This window comes from Trachypithecus francoisi, unplaced genomic scaffold (genome assembly GCF_009764315.1).
Source record: "Trachypithecus francoisi isolate TF-2019V2 unplaced genomic scaffold, Tfra_2.0 Lachesis_group14, whole genome shotgun sequence".
Classification (NCBI taxonomy): Eukaryota; Metazoa; Chordata; class Mammalia; order Primates; family Cercopithecidae; genus Trachypithecus; species Trachypithecus francoisi.
The window spans coordinates 45,302,390-45,322,021 of record NW_022681459.1 but is presented as its reverse complement, the minus strand read 5'-3'; the positions used below and the strand labels follow the sequence as shown (position 1 = coordinate 45,322,021).

At 46.2% G+C, this 19,632-nt stretch overlaps 3 protein-coding genes across 7 annotated transcripts in view; 2 read left to right on the top strand and 1 right to left on the bottom strand.

Annotated features, from left to right (window-relative positions):
• TFIP11 (tuftelin interacting protein 11) overlaps positions 1 to 11,442 on the top strand; it is a 20,836-nt gene extending 9,394 nt beyond the window's left edge. For all 3 annotated transcript variants that reach the window (XM_033233069.1, XM_033233068.1, XM_033233070.1), the window contains 8 exons: positions 1,532 to 1,684; positions 3,613 to 4,140; positions 4,270 to 4,376; positions 6,341 to 6,509; positions 6,919 to 7,162; positions 8,103 to 8,245; positions 8,738 to 8,903; positions 11,002 to 11,442. In XM_033233069.1, coding sequence (XP_033088960.1) covers positions 1,532 to 1,684; positions 3,613 to 4,140; positions 4,270 to 4,376; positions 6,341 to 6,509; positions 6,919 to 7,162; positions 8,103 to 8,245; positions 8,738 to 8,903; positions 11,002 to 11,357 — 1,866 coding nt within the window. In that variant the 3' untranslated portion in view covers positions 11,358 to 11,442. The remainder of the gene's footprint in view (positions 1 to 1,531; positions 1,685 to 3,612; positions 4,141 to 4,269; positions 4,377 to 6,340; positions 6,510 to 6,918; positions 7,163 to 8,102; positions 8,246 to 8,737; positions 8,904 to 11,001) is intronic.
• On the bottom strand, positions 11,431 to 19,449 carry SRRD (SRR1 domain containing). Its single transcript, XM_033233074.1, has 7 exons — positions 19,249 to 19,449; positions 17,283 to 17,323; positions 15,042 to 15,301; positions 14,842 to 14,940; positions 13,108 to 13,262; positions 12,268 to 12,313; positions 11,431 to 11,899 (listed from the first exon to the last, which is right to left on the bottom strand). Exons 1-7 carry the CDS (start codon positions 19,413 to 19,415, stop codon positions 11,690 to 11,692), a joined length of 978 nt encoding a protein of 325 aa, XP_033088965.1. The 5' UTR covers positions 19,416 to 19,449; the 3' UTR covers positions 11,431 to 11,689.
• The window catches only part of HPS4 (HPS4 biogenesis of lysosomal organelles complex 3 subunit 2), a 31,622-nt gene continuing 31,406 nt past the window's right edge, over positions 19,417 to 19,632 (top strand). Inside the window, exon 1 of one of the 3 annotated variants that reach the window (XM_033233072.1) lies at positions 19,417 to 19,541. The gene's annotated coding sequence lies outside the window, so the exon portion shown is untranslated. The other 2 variants (XM_033233071.1, XM_033233073.1) reach the window with 2 other exon arrangements.

Below are 19,632 nucleotides of genomic sequence, written 5' to 3'. Positions count from 1 at the left end.
GCCGTTGTGGTGGGAGGGTGGTACACAAAGCAGAGGGGAAGGAAGTGCATTCAGAGGGGTGGGCGGGCCACAAGATGGGCCTTGACAGCCATTTTTAGGTGCTTGGGTTTCATCCCAAGTGCAGCAGGGAGCCATCTGCTGGCAGCTGTGTGTCCCTTTTCCCCAGTGATAGAAGGGGCCAGTTCTGTTGATTGAAGTATTACTCTTTTCCCATTTGAATTTATGGGGGAAAGCAGGATACGGCAAAGAAACACGTTACTCTTCTTGTCACTGACCTTTTGATGACACAGTCATCTGATAATGTGGGATTAACCACTCTGAGTCAGGGGTTCTCAGACTTAGAAGCCTACAGGTGCCAGGCACACCACAGAAGCAAGTAAGATGAGCCAGGTGCTAGACAATAAAGAGTGGTGGGGACTGCGGCACAGAGGTGAGGCCTTAGCCTGTCTAGAAGGTAAATCTTTATTCAGCTCTAGGTGATTGTTGCTTATGAGGATGTGGGCTTAGTATTGCCTGATCCTCCGATTTTCCCAAAGTAGCCAGATGTGTAGATACTTTTAGAGAAAAAAATGACAAGTCTTAACCAGTATGAGAAAAACATAATGACAACTCCAAAACCAACTTCTGTGGGCTGGATTCTACTACCGTCACGCTAAGAAAGTTTACGAATTTGCATTGGGCCACATTCAAAGCTGTCCTGGGCTGCGGGTTGGACAAGCTTGCCGTAGCTCCTCCTATAGAAAGGTTTTGCAGACCCTCATTATAAGAGATACCTTTGCGGCCGGGCACGGTGGCTCAAGCCTGTAATCCCAGCACTTTGGGAGGCCGAGATGGGCGGATCACGAGGTCAGGAGATCGAGACCATCCTGGCTAACACGGTGAAACACCATCTCTACTAAAAATACAAAAACGAGCCGGGCGAGGTGGCGGGCGCCTGTAGTCCCAGCTACTCGGGAGGCTGAGGCAGGAGAATGGCGTAAACCCGGGAGGCGGAGCTTGCAGTGAGCTGAGATCTGGCCACTGCACTCCAGTCCGGGAGACAGAGCGAGACTCTGCCTCAAAAAAAAAAACAAACAAAAAAAAAACAAACAAAACAAAAAAAGAGATACCTTTGCTTTGAGAGTTAGGGCCTGCTTATTTATCTTCATTTTAAAGTGAGAAACAAGATTTTGTGTACTTAAAAAATCCTTTACATTGCATTTCTAAGTTTTACATGAGGTACATTTAAACTAGTATAGTGCCTGCCCATAGTAGATGCTCAATACATGTTGTTTCCTTTATCTTTATTTTTGTTTCTCCCTCCCATCTGGTGTACCTGCCTTCTGAACCTCATTATTTGTAAGAGGGTAAATGGGGTCAAGGAGTTATCATTAGATAGTTTTGGTGTCATGCAGGTGCATCCTTTCCTTCCTTCATATAGAACCTGGAAATAAATCTAAGACAGTGAATGGTGACATCTGTTAATGGTCTCGGCTGTCTCACCTGTCGTAAAAAGTGGTTTGCTGCATCTGACTGTATCCTTCTGGTTCAGGAGTTTCAGAAGGAGCTGAGCCAGTGGAGGAAAGACCCAAGTGGAAGCAAGAAGAAGCCCAAATACTCTTACAAGACCGTGGAAGAGTTGAAGGCCAAGGGCAGGATTAGCAAGAAGCTCACTGCTCCCCAGAAGGAGCTTTCTCAAGTCAAGGTATGGGGGCCTTTGGACACCTGGTACAGGAGCCACACCCCAGAATTAATCACTGAACATGTTCTAGGGTTTTTTGGATCTTCTGGCTAGGCCTTTTTTTTTTTTTTTTTTTTTGCTTTTCTCACTTATTTTATGGGAGTGTAATGAATACTATTAATATCATGTTCCTATTCATTACACTCCCATATTTAGTAATAGTTACCAAGTTCCTTCTCTGCCAGGCACTCTTCATGGCACTACACTGGTAAACCAAATGATGTTCCTGTGTTTCTGGAGCTTACATCAGTGAATTCAGTAACATTCTTATTATTAAAAACTCACTGTGAAGATTTATAATGAGTGCATAATTCCAGAGAGTGGCTGTACTGTATTACTTGATCCTACCTCCGTTGTTAGGCGTTGAGCTTTTATCTGGTTTAGTTTGGATTTTTGACTGGTTAGTTTGTATATAAAACTTTGTCTTTGAGACATTTTTTAAGGATAGACATATACGTGTGCAATCACCATGTTAAATACAAAAGTACTTAAGGCATTCAAATAGAAGGTTGTATTAACTCTGTCTGACCAGGAGGGCAGGAGAGAGTTCCCAGGGCTCCTTAGCCAGCATTGAGTATTTTCTTTTTTTAAGATAGATTAAATTTTCACTCACTGTTACATGCATATAGTGTATTATGTTTTCCATTACTTTTTCCAAGTAGTCAAAGAACAGTGGTGACAGTTGCCTGTTGTCATTTGCTGTAGGATATATAGTGTGTCATAGACCTCAAAGCCTTTAGTGGGGTTCTCAAACGTGTGCTATTATCTGGACGACCTGATAAGAAATACGGGCGTCTAGGTGCCTCCCAGGAATTTTGAGTCTAAACTGAACCTCAAGACTCTTTTTTTTTTCGATTCTAATGCTGGTGGTTCATGGATCACACTCTTACTTAAAAAGTGGTGATGGATCATTCTGCTTCAGAAGTGCAGTCCATATTCACATTTCCTGTTTTCCTAAAATACTGGAATTAGCTCATTGCCTAGGTTGCCTTTGTTCAATTAGCCTTTTGTATGTTTTATTTTGTTTTAAAATTAAAAGGCTGGGTGCGGTGGCGCACGCCTGTAATCCCAGCACTTTGAGGGGCCGAGGCGGGTGGATCAGGAGGTCAGGAGATCGAGACCTTCCTGGCTAACATGGTGAAACCCCGTCTCTACTAAAAAATACAAAAAACCAGCCGGGCATGGTGGCGGGTGCCTGTAGTCCCAGCTATTCGAGAAGCTGAGGCAGGAGAATGGCGTGAACCCAGGAGGTGGAGCTTGCAGTGAGCTGAGATCGTGCCACTGTACTCCAGCCTGCACTCCAGCCTGAGCACCAGAGCAAGACTCCATCGCAAAAAATAAAAAAGTTTAAAAAATTAAATTAAAAAAACAACTTTGTTATTATAATAGTGTGTAGTACATTTTAGAAAGTTAGGAAATAGGCAGAAATATAGGAAATATTTTCCATCCTTCCAAGATTACCAAATGTTAACATCTTGTTATACATCCTAGATCTTTTTCTATGCTTATGTGCATTTTTTTAATCAAAATGTGATATTCTGATTGTGTTACCTTCTTTGATCAGTACAGCTTCTACCTTTCCATTAAAATAAATTTTCACATCTACTAATACTCAGTCCCTATTTAAATTTCATGTTTCACTAAAAAGTCTTCTCCATCTGGCTTGCTCAAAGTGATCCAACCTAGAACTGCTTGCTGCATCTGATTTTGTCCCTGGAGTCTCCTTTAGGCTAGGATAGTGTGGATCCCACTTTACAACACTGCCCTTCTCCAGCTCTGTTGAATAATGTGGTTTCTACACACTTCCCTGTCATGGGGCCTTCCCCTGAGCTTAGCTGTGTGTTTAACAGGGCCACAGTGGTGTTAACCTTCGTCCTTCTACGTTTTCCAAGGTCATAGACATGACAGGCCGGGAGCAAAAGGTCTACTACAGCTACAGTCAGATCAGCCACAAGCACAATGTTCCCGATGATGGGCTGCCGCTGCAGTCCCAACAGCTGCCACAGTCTGGCAAAGAGGCCAAGGCTCCGGGCTTTGCGCTGCCCGAGCTGGAGCACAACCTGCAGCTACTCATTGACCTCACGGAGCAGGAGATCATCCAGAATGATCGGCAGCTACAGTATGAGCGGGACATGGTGGTCAACCTCTTCCACGAGCTGGAGAAGATGACCGAGGTCCTGGACCATGAGGAGCGGGTCATCTCCAACCTCAGCAAGGTCCTGGAGATGGTGGAGGAGTGCGAGCGGCGGATGCAGCCCGACTGCAGCAACCCCCTCACCCTGGACGAGTGTGCCCGCATCTTTGAAACCCTGCAGGACAAGTACTATGAGGAGTACAGGATGTCCGACCGTGTGGACCTCGCCGTGGCCATCGTCTATCCACTCATGAAGGAGTACTTCAAGGAGTGGGATCCCCTCAAAGTGAGTTGTTGGGAAAATCAACCTATCCCTGCCTCTTGGTTGGGCTTACCCTTGCTTGATGAGTTGGTCCAGTGGGCAGGGAGGGCTGGAGAGCCTGCTGCCCCTTAGCTGCTCTGCCTTTCTCCTCAGGACTGCACGTACGGCACCGAGATAATCTCCAAGTGGAAAAGCCTCCTGGAGAATGACCAGCTCTTGTCTCATGGTGGACAGGACCTCTCGGCAGATGCCTTTCACAGGTACCACAGGGCAGGGCTTTGCACTCCAGCTCCTTTCTCCTGGGGGGTTGGGAAGGACTGCTGAAGGTGGGGGAAGGCAGCAGTGCTGGCCTTGATTAATTCTCTGCTCATGCTGACACCGCTTTAGGAATTTAAATTCATCTGGCCATGAATTTATTTTTTCTTTTATTTTTTTGAAATGTTTTATTTCCACAGGGTTTTGGGGAACAGGTAGTATTTGGTTACATGAGTAAGTTCTTTGGTGGTGATTCGTGAGATTTTGGTGTACCCATCTCCTGAGCAGTATACATTGAACCCAATTTGTAGTCTTTTTTTTTTGAAACGGAGTTTTACTCTGTCGCCATGCTAGAGTGCAGTGGCGTGATCTCAGCTCACTGCAACCTCCAGCTGCCTGGTTCAAGCAATTCTGCCTCAGCCTCCCGAGTAGCTGGGATCACAGGCATGCGCCACCACACCCAGCTAATGTTTGTATTTTTAGTAGGGACAGGGTTTCACCATGTTGGCCAGGATGATCTCCATCTCCTGATCTTGTGATCCACCCGCCTTGGCTTCCTAAAGTGCTGGGATTACAGGCGTGAGCCACCGTGCCTGGCTCAATTTGTAGTCTTTTATCCCTCACCCCATTCACTCTTTCCCGAAGTCCCCAAAGTCCATTGTGTCATTTTTATGCCTTTGCATCCTCATAGCTTAGCTTCCACTTATGAGTGAAAACATGTTTGGTTTTCCATTCTTGAGTTACTTCACTTAGAATAGTAGTCTCCAATTCCAACCAGGTTGCTGCAAATGCCATTAATTCATTCCCTTTTATGGCTGAGTCATATTCCATTATATATATATATATACACACACACACCAGTTTCTTTATCCACTCGTTGATTGGTGGGCATTTGGGTTGGTTCCACATTTTTGCAATTGTGAACTGTGGTGCTGTAAACTTGTGTGAGCAAGTATCTTTTTCATATAATGACTTCTTTTGTTTTTTTTTTTTTGAGATGAAGTCTCGCTTTGTCACCAGGCTGGAGTACAGTGGCGTGATCTTGGCTCACTGCAACCTCTGCCTCCCAGGTTCAAGCGATTCTCCTGCCTCAGCCTCCTGAGTAGCTGGGACTACGGGCGTGCACCACCATGCCCAGCTAACTTTTGTATTTTTAGTAGAGACGGGGTTTCACCGTGATGGCCAGGATAGTCTCAATCTCTTGACCTCATGATCCACCTGCCTTGGCCTCCCAAAGTGCTGGGTTTACAGGCGTGAGCCACCACACCCGGCCATGACGTCCTTTCTTCTGGGTAGATACCCAGTAGTGGGATTGCTGGATCAAATGGTGGTTGTACTTTTAGTTCTCTAAGGAATCTCCACACTGTTTTCACTAGTGGTTCCATTTGGCCATGAATTCAGCTGACATTTGTCAAATGTCTGTTGAGTATCATGCTTGTGCTAGGTGCTGGGCTTACCCTAGGAGTACAGCAGACAGCCTCTGTCTATAGTACAGCAGAAAAGGCAGATGGGAAATAAGGTAGTGAACAAATAAAGGCAGGATGCACACCAGGTACAGCGATAGAGAACTGCAGGAGCGACCTTGGAATGGGGGTTAGGACAGAGGTCTTAGAGGAGGTGACATTGAAACTGTGATCAGAGGGTGAGAGACGTCAGCTCATGAATAGAAGCCTATAGGTGGGAAAGCACTTGATACCTAGGAAGAGACTCTTGTGACCCTAAAGCAGCTCTGCCAGGTGGGCGGGCACTGCCTACGAGACCAAGGCCTCAGTTCGAGAGGAGAGTCACGAGAACAAGGAAGAGGCAGGCTCAGGTCTGGCCAGCATGGTGACTGGCCTGATGGTTTCCTCTGATCGGATTTCTATGCTGTTGCATTTTTATTTCTGATTCTAGAGAGGTGGGCGGTGGTGGTGGTCTTTGAAACCAATCAGTGTAATTAACCAGCCTGTCCTCTGCCTTTCTCCCATAGGTTGATATGGGAAGTCTGGATGCCTTTTGTTCGAAATATTGTCACTCAGTGGCAGCCAAGGAACTGTGACCCGATGGTGGACTTTTTGGATAGTTGGGTGCACATCATTCCTGTGTGGATCTTAGATAATATACTGGACCAACTCATCTTCCCCAAGCTGCAAAAGGAGGTGGGGTGAGAGTCACAGGAACAGCTGTCATCACTAACCACAGGGACTTGTTCAGTCTATGTCTTCGTTATCTAGTGCTGTTAAAACGCCTGGAATTAACAGAATTTGTCAACACAACTATTGACCTATAGTGTTAATTCCAGCCTTTTTCTCAGCACTTTTTCCCCCAAGCCACCCTCAGGAGGGAATTCATTTTCTTGATTTCTTCACTAAAATTAGAATTATGCTATTTCTGAGATATAATCAAATGAATGGGCATATTTGTTTGGCGATGTACAAAGGACCGTGGGCCTTGGAGAGCATGGGGCCTCCTCCAGGGGCAGCTGTTGCCTTTACGCACACGGGTGTTATGTGACTGCCCCACAGGCGACATGAACTGTTTCTTCTGTTTCTTCTCCCCACTTTGCAGGTGGAAAACTGGAACCCGCTCACAGACACTGTTCCCATCCACTCTTGGATCCACCCATGGTTGCCCCTTATGCAGGCACGGCTGGAGCCGCTCTATTCCCCTATCCGTAGCAAGCTGTCCAGTGCCCTGCAGAAGTGGCACCCCAGCGACTCCTCTGCCAAGCTCATCCTCCAGCCCTGGAAGGATGTCTTCACTCCTGGCTCCTGGGAAGCATTCATGGTCAAAAACATAGTGCCCAAGCTGGGTAAGGATATGGGGAAAATGCAGTCCAAGCCCAGCAGCTTTGGTGCCCTGGTTTCTGTGGTCAGTGGTGATTTAAAGCATAGCCTTTGTATTCATGAAAGTGCTTAGTACACAATATTCCTTGCTGTTCAGAGGCTGAACATAAATGTAACTTGGGTCCTTTCTGCTGTTTATTTACAACAGCGACTAATAGTTGACAGTAACAACATCAGACTCTGTGCCTTGTGGTTTTCCCGATTGGCTTTGGCTTCTGGTAACAGGACAGCCCTTGGAGTTCTGAAATTTTTGTAGTATTTTATTCTAAATTATTAGGGAGTTATTTCTGGGTTAGCAAAAAATATATATATATACTTTTTTAAGAATTGCTATGTCAGGAGCTTAAATTTGACCTTTGAAAGCAGATTAAAGCCTAAGCAACATGGTGAAACCCCATCTCTACCAAAAATACAAAAACTAGCCAGGTGTGGTGGCATGTGCCTGTGGTCTCAGCTACTAGGGAGGCTGAGGCAGGAGGATGGCTTGAACCTGGGAGGCAGAGGTTGCAGTGAGCTGAGATCTGCCATTGCACTCCAGCCTAGGGAACGGTGAGACCCTGTCTCAAAAAAAAAAAAAAAAAACACCGCCAGGAGCCGTGACTCATGCCTGTAATCCTAGCACTTGACGGGGCTGAGGTGGCAGATCACCTGAGATCAGGAGTTTGAGACCAGCCTGGGCAACATGGCAAAACCCCGTCTCTAATAAAAACACAAAAATTAGCTGGCCGCGGTGGTGCACACCTGAACTCCCAGCTACTTAGGAGGCTGAGGCACAAGAGTCACTTGAACCCAGGAGGCGGAGGTTGTTGTGAGCTGAGATGAAAACGGACATTGTCTTTGCTCTTTGTGCTTCTGTGGCTTTGCCGGTACTAAAGCTGTGCCTTACAGACCGGGTTTCTCTTTCAGGGATGTGTCTTGGTGAACTAGTCATTAACCCCCACCAGCAGCACATGGATGCGTTCTATTGGGTGATCGACTGGGAAGGGATGATCTCTGTCTCTAGTCTGGTGGGACTTCTTGAAAAACACTTCTTCCCCAAGTGGCTTCAGGTACACTTTGTTTTGCTTGGCTTTCTGGGGGAAGGAACTGGGTGGGGATTAAGTTAATTTTCTGCCGAGGCCTGACTGTAGGTACAATTCCATAATAAAAATAAATTACATGGTAGGGTAGGAATGAGTTAGGTCATTTTAATAGTGGGCACCATTTATTGGACATTTGCCATGTATCAGAAGCTGTTCCAAGCACTTTAGTTGCTTTATCTCACCTCCTCTCAGCAACCCTATGGGGTAGGGGCTATGGTATCCCTGTTGTGTAGACATGGAAACAGAGGCTCAGAGAGTTTACACGCAAGGGCACTGTAGCTACCAGGCTGACTCCAAAATCAATATTCCCGAGTCCTAGACTGTTTAGCTACTATAAATCCCTGTAAAGTGGTGTCACTAGCCTGCAGGACCTGGATCAAAACAAAACAAATGGCCCCTTCGGAAATCTTGCCTTCATTTGTTGCCACCATGGATGCAAGTAATTTTTCTTTTTGGCAGGTGCTGTGCTCTTGGCTCAGTAACAGCCCAAATTATGAGGAGATCACCAAGTGGTACCTGGGTTGGAAGTCTATGTTCTCAGATCAAGTGCTGGCGCATCCATCTGTCAAGGACAAATTTAACGAGGCACTTGATATCATGAACCGGGCGGTGTCCTCCAACGTAGGTAAGTGAGGATTCCCATTTTGGATGTCCTGGCCCTGAGTTTCAGATTTTACACATGTAAATGACACAGAATCAGAGTTTTCTGGTTCCTGTAGGCAGCCTAAACCTTAGGTCACACTTTTGCCCATAGCAACAGACTCTCACCCTGCTGATTGGAGTACATGGTCAGCTGGCACCCACTGCCCAGGTCTACCATGACTGAGAGCGGCGTCTTCCCTGAGTGGAGACTGACTTAAGCTGGATTCAGATGTCAGTCTAACCCCAGGCCCCGCCCTCTTAACCACTGTGCTGTGTGGCCTTTTAAGGCTCATTCAGCCCTGAACCTGCTGCTCAGGTGACACATCTTACAGTGTGGAGTTGGGCACACACTCTGACACTTGGTGATTGCTCAGCCTTCATCAGCCCCATTTGACCTGTTAAACAGTAAGATCTACTTTGTAGGCTAAAAGGGGGACTGAGTTCATGCTTGTGTGTAGCCTTCAATAGGTGGTGTCTGTGTTGTCAAAAACAGGCAGTTCACTGTTCATGTACTATATCTATTCCCAAGTTCTAGGCAAGTCATTCTGCCTAGATCATAAGTAAATGAAAGTATGTTTATGTTTCTACATTTGGGAGCCTATTTCAACCAGTCCTGTGCTCCAGTGTTGCTCATTAGCCGGTTCACAGCACTGAAATGGGATCATCTAGTCTGTGTTTCACAGATAAGCCCAGTGAGGCTAAGAGCCTGTTCAAGGTTACATAGTTAAAGGGTGGCAGTTAGAACTAGAATTTCTATTTCCTGAGTCTTTAATTCTTGTTATTTAATAGCCTAGGCCAGGCGCCGTGGCTCACGCCTGTAATCTCAACACTTTGGGAGGCCGAGGCGGGTCAATCACAAGGTCAGAAGTTCGAGACCAGCCTGAACAACATGGTGAAACCCCATCTGTACTAAAAATGCAGAAATTAGCTGGGCGTGGTGGCACATGCCTGTAACACCAGCTACTCAGGAGGCTGAGGCAGAAGAATCACTTAAACCTGGGAGGCGGAGGTTGTAGTGAGTGGAGATCGCAAGCACTGCACTCCAGCCTAGGCAACAAGAGAGAGACTCAGTCTCAAAAAAAAAAAAACAGAAAAGAAAGAAAAAAAGAAAAAATAGCCTATTCTGTGAAAACAGAGATTAAGTAATAAGGCAAATATACTTCTCTGCTTCCGTAATGATCAAGTTCTTTCTAAAAACTCTTCTTTAGCTACCCCTGGCCTCATGTTTCCAAAACCGTTCCCTGTATATACCCCTCAGTGAGCACTTAGCATTTATGGTCTTGTATTATCCTTCAACACCAATTTCAGCTCCCCATATATATGTGAACTCCTTTCAGGATGTGGGGCCTATGTGGGTAGGTAAAAAATAAAGCCAGCGGCCGGGCGCGGTGGCTCAAGCCTGTAATCCCAGCACTTTGGGAGGCCGAGGCGGGCGGATCACGAGGTCAGGAGATCGAGACCATCCTGGCGAACACTGTGAAACCCCGTCTCTACTAAAAAATACAAAAAAAAAAAACTAGCCGGGCGAGGTGGCGGGCGTCTGTAGTCCCAGCTACTCGGGAGGCTGAGGCAGGAGAATGGCGTGAACCCGGGAGGCGGAGCTTGCAGTGAGCTGAGATCCGGCCACTGCACTCCAGCCCCGGCGACAGAGCAAGACTCCGTCTCAAAAAAAAAAAAAAAAAAGCCAGCGTGGGCCTGTTTTCAAGGTACTAAAAGCTGCCTCTTTGGTGGTGTGAAGTGGAAACTCTACAGAGCAAGGTGGAAACAGGAGAGTGGCTGAGGACTCTCTGCTCATGTTTCCACCTCTGAAAGAAGAAATCCCTTGCAGATACTTCATTTTAAAATGCTGAATATTTAATAATCTCTTTGGTTACTAGATACTAGCCAGAAACCTTCTGAACAGTTTTTATGTGATACTGGCCAGTTGTCTAAACTTCCTCCAAAGCTGTATCTTTGAGGCAGAACTGCCCTTCAGTGAGTCACAAGCACTCTGGCACACCCAAACCTGGGCCAAGTCAGCGTCAACTTCCATACACCTGGAAACACCTCTCCTCACTGCCCTGTCCTCCTGTATCTCTCAGGTGCCTACATGCAGCCAGGAGCACGGGAGAACATTGCCTATCTCACCCACACGGAGCGGAGGAAGGACTTCCAGTACGAGGCCATGCAGGAGAGGCGGGAGGCTGAGAACATGGCCCAGAGGGGCATTGGCGTGGCCGCCAGCTCTGTGCCCATGAACTTTAAGGACCTCATTGAGACCAAGGCTGAGGAGCACAACATTGTCTTCATGCCCGTCATTGGGAAGCGACACGAAGGGAAGCAGCTCTACACCTTTGGCCGCATTGTGATCTACATCGACCGGGGAGTGGTCTTTGTCCAGGGCGAGAAGACATGGGTGCCCACCTCACTGCAGAGCCTGATCGACATGGCCAAGTGAACTGTGGCAGGTCCAGAGCCAGCCAGAGACTTGCCCCTGAGAGGGATGTGTTGTGAATAAACAGTATTTTAGATCACCTTCAAAAGCGTTAACTTCTTTACTCAGGAGCTACTCCACATTGGGCCAGGTCACGAGGGAAGGATGTAAAGCGGGACAATGCCACTTAGCAGTGCAGGAATCTATACCAAGTCCTCATGTGGGGTATCGTCCTCAAAACAAGACAGCCAAGTTGATGTTCTTTCCTGGCAAAGGAGTTCTCTGTAGTTCCTCCATGGTAGCCTTCCCTTTAGTCTCCGGTGGCAGCTTCTACCTCAGCCAACCTCACAGTGAGTTCAGTCAGTAGCGGAAGGATCTTCTGTCTTGTTCCTGATGATTTCAAGGTCCTCACAGTCCTGATAATCTGGTTCTTCCTGAAACTCCCAAATATCTGTGGAGAGCTGTTCTAGCTTTTGCACGGGGAACCAGTGGACAGAGGTATCATTAAATATGTCCATGTATTGTGAAGTCTGAGGAAACTCAAGCTCCTCCAGTCCTTTTAAAATCTGAGCAGAAAAATGCAAGTGTGAAAACTTTAGCTAGTCACAGTAATCCCCACCCTTCTGGGAGAAATTGCCATTTTACTTGTCATCCCACTTTCCTTTTTAAAAACATAACAAATAGGATATTTCAATTTAAATGCTTTTGCACAATGAATTGGGCGCCCCAAGGACAGTGGATATCATGGACTGTGATACTGAGAATAAAGGAAATAAGGAAAAAACTAAGATGCATTAAAGAGTCATGGCTTTCTGGAACACAGACCCATGGAGAGAGCTGACAGTACACTAGCGCCACTTAGCCCCTGAGTTTCCGCCTACACCTGTAAAGATAGAATTCTTCACAGTTTCACACCCTTTATTCAGATAGATACCTTTGCAATGTAGGGATAATTTTTCTGCAGAATCCTTGCCAACAACCTAGAAATTAAAAAAAAAAACAAAAACCATGATTAGGAGGTATGAGGATAGTTTCATTCAACTTAAGACACAGAAGGGCAAGATGATTGAAGTATAGGAAGAATTCAGGAAAAAACGCGAGATGTGGAGTAAACCAGTTAAATAGTTGAAAATGCGGGCCAAGTGCGGGTAATCCCAGCACTTCGGGAGACTGAGGCGGGGCGGATCATTTGGGGTCAGGAGTTCAAGACCAGCCTGGTCAACATGGTAAAACCCCATCTCTACTAAAGCCGGGTGTCCTGGTGCATATCTGTAATCCCAGCTACTCATTAGGCTGAAGCAGGAGAATCGCTTGAACCCAGGAGACTGAGGTTGCAGTGAGCCGAGATCACACCACTGTACTCCAGCCTGGGGGACAGAGTAAGACTCCATCTCAAAAGAAAAAAAAAAGAAAGAACATACTCCAGTAATTGTGCCCATTTCATCAAGAGAAATGACTGAGCAGACTCCTAAGCACTGTGAAACAGAATGAGGATGTGGAGCTGTAGGCAGAGGAATCAAATAGCTTTTCCCTGTTTTCAAAACCATTTCTGTGTATCACAATGGAAGGGAGGAATTTGTGGCAAAAAGACTCCTTAACCTGCTTCACAGCTTGAATCAGGGTTTGACACCTCCTGTATTTAAGCCTTCATCCCGTTCCCTATGGAAAAGCATTTCCCCAGTACGGAATTATCAAGGAAACGTTTTCTGTGTGTAGGTCAATCTGAGGTATGGGCTTCACCTCAGGGCCTGAATCTCAGCATTCTCAGACTTACCTCTCCTCAAGTCCTTTGAAACTGTTCCCAATGATGACCATCTTAGAAAGGGCATCTACTGACCAGTTACTCCATAAAAGATTGTTGTACAAGGCCGTCCCACAATGGAGCATGTAAAAGATGGTAGGCTCCCCGCGAATACTCCGTTTCCCTTCCTGGGGATACGATATTCATAGGTGTAAACATGCTCACAACCTATTATTTACAGTAAGGTGAGGGAGAGGTAAGGATGGGGTTAATCATGAGACAAACTAAAGGATCAAATGGAAAAAAGCTCATTTTGTGGAACAGTTACACTCGTATATGATATCTATACAGTTACAGAACTAGAGTCAGGAAATCATGATGTCCCGAAAGAACTCATGTTTACTTAACAAATGTGTGTCTCATGAACACAAAGTCTCATGAACACTAATGGAGGGGCTTCCTGGATCTATGACGACAAGGACAGGAGGGATAGTGATGTTACTTACCCCATGTATTTCCCCCATGTTCGGTAATCCACACTTCCCGTGTCACTTCCTGCAGATCTGTATAACTAAGTCCTCTTCCAATGTCCCTGAGGCACAATCATCCCTCCTGAGAACCACTGCTCTGTGGCCAAATTCTAGCAGGGAACATAAGGCCCTTTGACCCTTGCCCACCTCTGGCCTGCCTCTCCTCTTCTTGCAGCTTCCCTTGTGTTAATAACAAACTGGCAGTGGTTTCCTGAACAGCCAGCACTGCACAGCTACCTGCAATCCTGGTTCTGTCCCACTAGCAAACTGCTGGTAGACCTTCAAAGCCCAGCTCAGACCCAGGAATCCTTCCTCCATCCCTCCAAACACCTCTCTTGTCTCAGCTCCTAGTACAAGGTTCTGCCTCACTATTTCACTCCTCATACACTTGTTTACAGGTCACATGCCCTGATGTGACCACGGGCTCCCTGAACACTGGGACTGGGTCCCATTTTTTTTGGTCTCCCCAAAGCTCCCTGCCTAGCACAGAGCAGGCACCCAGAAAGATGATCTGAAGTGAGTGACAGTGTTTTAGGACCTTGCCAATATCAGGGAATGACTCTTCTCTCAACTTGAGCCAAATTTTCATACATAAGCAGTAAGATGACAGTTTCAGGACACACACAGGAATCAAATGATTCTAATCCCCAAGACAATATAAAACCGAAATCGGAGGGATTTGCTCATACTGGCTTTGGCCCTGTGCTTGAGAGATGCATTTCTTTATTCCACAGGTCTCAGAAATGTCAAATCCCAGCTATTTTGGGGTGTGCAAATGTGAGCAGAGAATTAATCCACAACTCACAGCCAGGTGCTATGGGTTTGCCTGGCTTATAGCATCAAAGAGGAATGCTGCAACCCCTTTTATTACCTCCCTGGGACAGGGTAAAATCCAACTAGAAAGACCTCGCTTGAGGCACCTAGATTTTTATTTTTCAATAGCAACAGCAAATACCAAGTTAGCATAATTTCCAGACAAATAATTCTCACAAAAGTGGTTCAGACCTAACGTGTTCTGGTTCATGCCATCTGTGTAATTTTTTTCTGATGGGCACAACACAAGCCAAAATGTAGGTAACTGATTGGCTGGTTACATCGTTCAGGTACTACAAAAGTGAGCAGGCAGTAAGAGAGGAATGGCTGCCACTGCAAAGAATGCTGGTGTTAACAGGCAGAGCCTGGGGTGAGTCTGGTCAGGATTTTTATACTCCTGTCTGCTCCCCTTTAAACCACTTACCTCGTTCTCACTGAGAACAGTCACACCAAGGGTGTTCAGTACTTCAATTTCAAGTTGACTAAACAGAGGGTCATACACCCAACAGTGACTTCTGGGAATCTAGAAGGGAAGAATGAGTTGTTTACTTCAACCCAAACATCTGTGTGCACCCATGTATAAGACCAGAGGAGTAGGAGATGAAAATGAATCCAAAAATGTACCTGGCACTTTTCCAACAAAAGCAGCAAAAACGTTAGCTGGTTTCTAGCTATGATGCAGGTGGCAAAGTTCCCAATGCCGTAACACACACACTTCAAATGGCACGTTCCTGTGACCAGGGTCTCTCTTGGCATAGAATCAGGGGCCACATCTGACTCATCTGGCAATGAGTCAAGATGCAGGTTTCCAAAGATGTCCGAAAGAGACCCCACGGGGGCCTTCAGCTGTTCCAGATGTTTTGTGAGACATCTATTGATGGTTTCTGAAAGACCAGGCCCCCAAATGCAGTTAGAGGGCATATGCTCTGACCCTGTGAACCAAATCATCCGCAAAAGAAGTTCACAGATTTGGGGAGAAAGAGATCAGGACAGTAAAAGGTTTCAATCCTTCAGAGAGAGAAGCTGCCGGCCTCATTCCCAAACATGCCTGGACATACAGTCACATTCACCACCAACTGACAGGCTTTCCCGGCCCCTGGACTCCCATGGTCCAAAACCCAAGAGCATGTTGCAAGCAGAAATTGGGTTTCACTCAAGGGCAGTTTCCATCTAAAACTATAATGTGAACTCATTCTAATTTAACAAGAGGCTTCTAGTAAATGTAGACTATGCTCTGAAATGCGTACTTTTAAGGTTGTAACAGACCAGGTGTGATGGCTCATGCCTGTAATCCTATCACTTTGGGAGGCCGAGGTGTGTGGATCGCCTGAGGTCAGGAATTGAAAGACCAGCCCGGCCAACATGGTAAAACCCCGTCTCTACTAAAAATACAAAAAATTAGTCAGGCGTACTGGCGCACGCCTGTAGTCCCAGCTACTTGGGAGGCTGAGGCAGAAGAATCGCTTGAACCAGGGAGGTGGAGATTGCAGTGAGCCAAGATCCCACGGCTGCATTCCAGCCTGGGCAACAGGAAGACTCCATCTCAAAAAAATAAAATAAAGTTATACTCTGTTTAAGTCTTCTCATGTAGAGGCAGATTCTCTTGTCTCTCCTTTTATTGTACTGGTACTGAATTTAGCAAAACAAAAAAAAGCCATGCATTCCAACAATAAGATACCAATTTTTCACTTAAGAAACCAGCAAAGGGCCGGGCATAGTGGCTCACACCTATAATCCCAGCACCTTGGGAGGCCGAGGTGGGCAGATCACTTGAGATCAGGAGTTCAAGACCAGTCTGGCCAATATGGTGAAACCCCATCTCTACAAAAATACAAAAATTAGCCAGGGGTAGTGGCGCACACCTGTAGTCCCAGTTACTCAGGAGGCTGAGGCAGGAGGATTGTCTGAACCCAGGAGGTGGAGATTGCAGTGAGCTGAGATCACACTCCTGCTCTCCAGCCTGAGTGACACAGTGAGACTCCGTCTCAAAAGAAAAAAAAAAAAAGCAAGCAGCAAAGATATCTTTAAATAAGACCCCAGGCCAGGAAAAACTGGCTCTTCAGGTCAGTTTTGATAAAATAATTGGTGAAAACTTTTTGGATAACCTGACAGTAGATATCAAGTTGGTCACCGCCTTTTATTTAATTCCACTTCTGGGAATATACCCTAAGAAGATCACCCTAAGTTTGGTAAAAGCTGTATGCATAAAATTGCTCATTGCAAAATTATGTATAATAACTTAAAAAGGCTGGTTGTGGTGGCTCAGGCCTATAATCCCAGTGCTTTGGGAAGCTATAGGTGGGAGGATCACTTGAGCTCAGGAGGTAGAGACTGCAGTGAACTATGACTGCACCATTGTACTCCAGCCTGGGTGAAGAGTAAGACCCTGTCCTAAAATAATAACTGAAAACCAAAGGAAGAAAACTCAATGTCCCACAATAAAAATGTTACCTATGGTATGTCCACTCCATGCATAAATATTATGTTTCCACCCACACACTATGTTTAGGAAGAGATTATCACTGCATGAGAAAAAGGCTACATTGTAATATCACGGAAAAGGAACAGGATAAATATAAATTTCAGCAATAATAATGACAACATTTATTGCCTTGTATACAGCAGGCAGGCGTTTAACTAAACAGCTTCAATTCCCAAAACTACAGGATATACACATTATCCCCATTTCACAGATAAAGAAACTGAGGGTCAGAATTAAGTGCCAAAAGACACACAGATATAAGTGGTGCGGTGGGGGGAGTTAGAACCCAGCAAGTTATCCCTCTGTGAAGCAAAATGTCCTCAAATGAGGACAGATTCTCTTTTCAGCCCCATAATCCCTACCCTTGGCCACGTCATACCCACCTAGTGCTGAACTCCAGAAATCAGAGATAAACAGGTCCTTCCTGTTGAGAAAAAAAAAAATGGCACAGTCATGTCCCATCCATTTCAGGGCTGCCCCAACAGTAACTTTCCTGATGATGACCTGAATGCATAGAGAATGAGGTGCCCTGCAATGCAGGGCCCACACTTACCAAGTGATAAGAGGGGGATATATGTTGAATATGTCCAGAGCCAGAGCACATACTGCTGGGGCTCAGAGACTGCAGGAGAGAGGATGCTGGAGGAGGTCCTTGATTCCCAGAGAGAGGTCTGGGTTTATTCTCGCTCTACAACAGAGCCTAGTATAGAATTGCAGCTCCATAAATGGTTGTTAAATGCTCAGAATTAGCCTTTCTGAGCTTTAGTTTCCTCATCTCTAAAATGGAGATAAAAATCATTCCCAACACAGAGGAGTTTAGAGGCATAAAATGGGTTAACATTCTTAGCACAGTGTCTGACACATAGCAGGTGCTCAACAAATGGTATTTGTTATTATAAATAGTTCTAAGGGGAAAGTAAAGAGACAAAACCAACTGTCTGGGCTTTCTTTATTCAAGTCAACTGGTTTTACAGACCCAGAGCAAAACAAAGTCAACAGTGAATTAAAATGAACTGGATTTGAACTGACAAGCCACGGCCAGAGACAGTGATTATGGGTTCAGAAAGGGGTACAGAGAATTGAAAGTCGGCCCTGAGGCTGCTGCACGTTTCTCACAGAGGGTAAAGGAGAGAGTTCTGATGTACGCAGGAATGTTTTATGAGCTGGTAAATGCGTGCATAGGTAAGTGCGTAAAATGCTGGCCCAATCTCAGAGCGATGGTGATTGCACCACACCTAGGTGTTGGGAGAAGCAGGGAGCTCCTGGGGAATACTGAAGCAGTTGAGGAAATCGTGACAATGTCAAGGGATATGAAAAATGTCTTGAGTTCTCCAAGCACCCAGCCACATTCACTCTTACTGGCACCGTCTGAGAGCTTAAAAAGAATCACAGGTGCTTTTTATTCAGGCTGAGCCAAATGGTCAACAACTTTCTCTTCGGACGTAAACTCTGGGACATTGCTGCCTCTTGACCCTAATTCTAGTGGAGAGGAGCCCACAAAATTAATCTAATATCTGCCCTTGTGATGGTCCTTCCGATGCTGATCTTAAGTGCTAACTAAAGCTGTTATGTATTGAGCCTAAAAAGAACTGCAAATAAAGGTAATAATACTAAATAACATTCATAGGTAACATTTGTGGAGTGCTTCCTCTGCATTAGGCACTCTCTATGTACTTTCTAAGGTATGGAGCAAGGTATGTGAGAATCTGAGCTGGGATAAGCAACCAGCATAATGGAGAGCTGGAAGCACTGGTTTTTGTCACAAAGACCTGGGTGTGAAATCTGGTTCCACACATTTTCTTTGTCTCTCTGAGAATCACTGAGCTACCAGGGTCCTAGCGTGCCTGCAATGTTTAACATCAAGTGTGCAGAATGATTAAGCTAGTGTCCGACACATAGCAGTTGCCTGATGATAGCAATCACGTGTTCGTGTTGCTTCCCTTGTGTTGCCGCCACCAATAATACCAACATCGGCATAATATTAATAGCAAACATTGGTACAGTGCTTATCACGTACCAGAAAATGGTTTCCGTTTACCAATTCATTGAATCCTCAAAACAAACCTACGTATGTACTGTTTTCATCCCCATCTCACAGATGAGAAAACTGAGGCACAGAGATTACAAATTGTCCAAGGTCACGCAACTGTAACCGTAGTAACAGGGAAAACAACCTTTAACTGAGCGCTTACTATAATCCAGATCTTTAATGAGCTCGTTACCCACGTTAAATCTTCACAATAACTCCTTAAAGGGTGTGGCTTATATCGCCATTCTACAGATGGGGAGACTGTGGCTCTGAATTGTCCACGGGCGCAAAGATTCCACCAGGACCCACCCCGCACTCACTCAGCCTCCCAGATGCGACGAAGCACGACTCCTCTGTCAGACTCGAACTCCGCCTCGGAACTCCGGGGCGCCGCCTCCCTCAGCCGAGGCCGTCGAGCCGCCGAGCGCCTCTTCCGCGGAGCCGCCGCCTGCCAGGATTCGAGCGCGGTAGCTGCGGCCGCAGCCATTGGTCCCTGACGTCAGCGGCGCGCGGCTCACTCGGCACGTCATCACCGCGCGCCGGCTCGCCAGGAGCAGGAGGAGGCGGTAGGCGGGGCGGCGCATGACCTAAGGCCTCTCTGCCGCGCGCGCAGGTACGGGGCCGAAGTCGCAGGTTCCCAGCTGCCGCCCACGTTTCTGTTCCAGAGTCCCGAACCCCAAGCACTGGGATGCCTGGCTACTCCG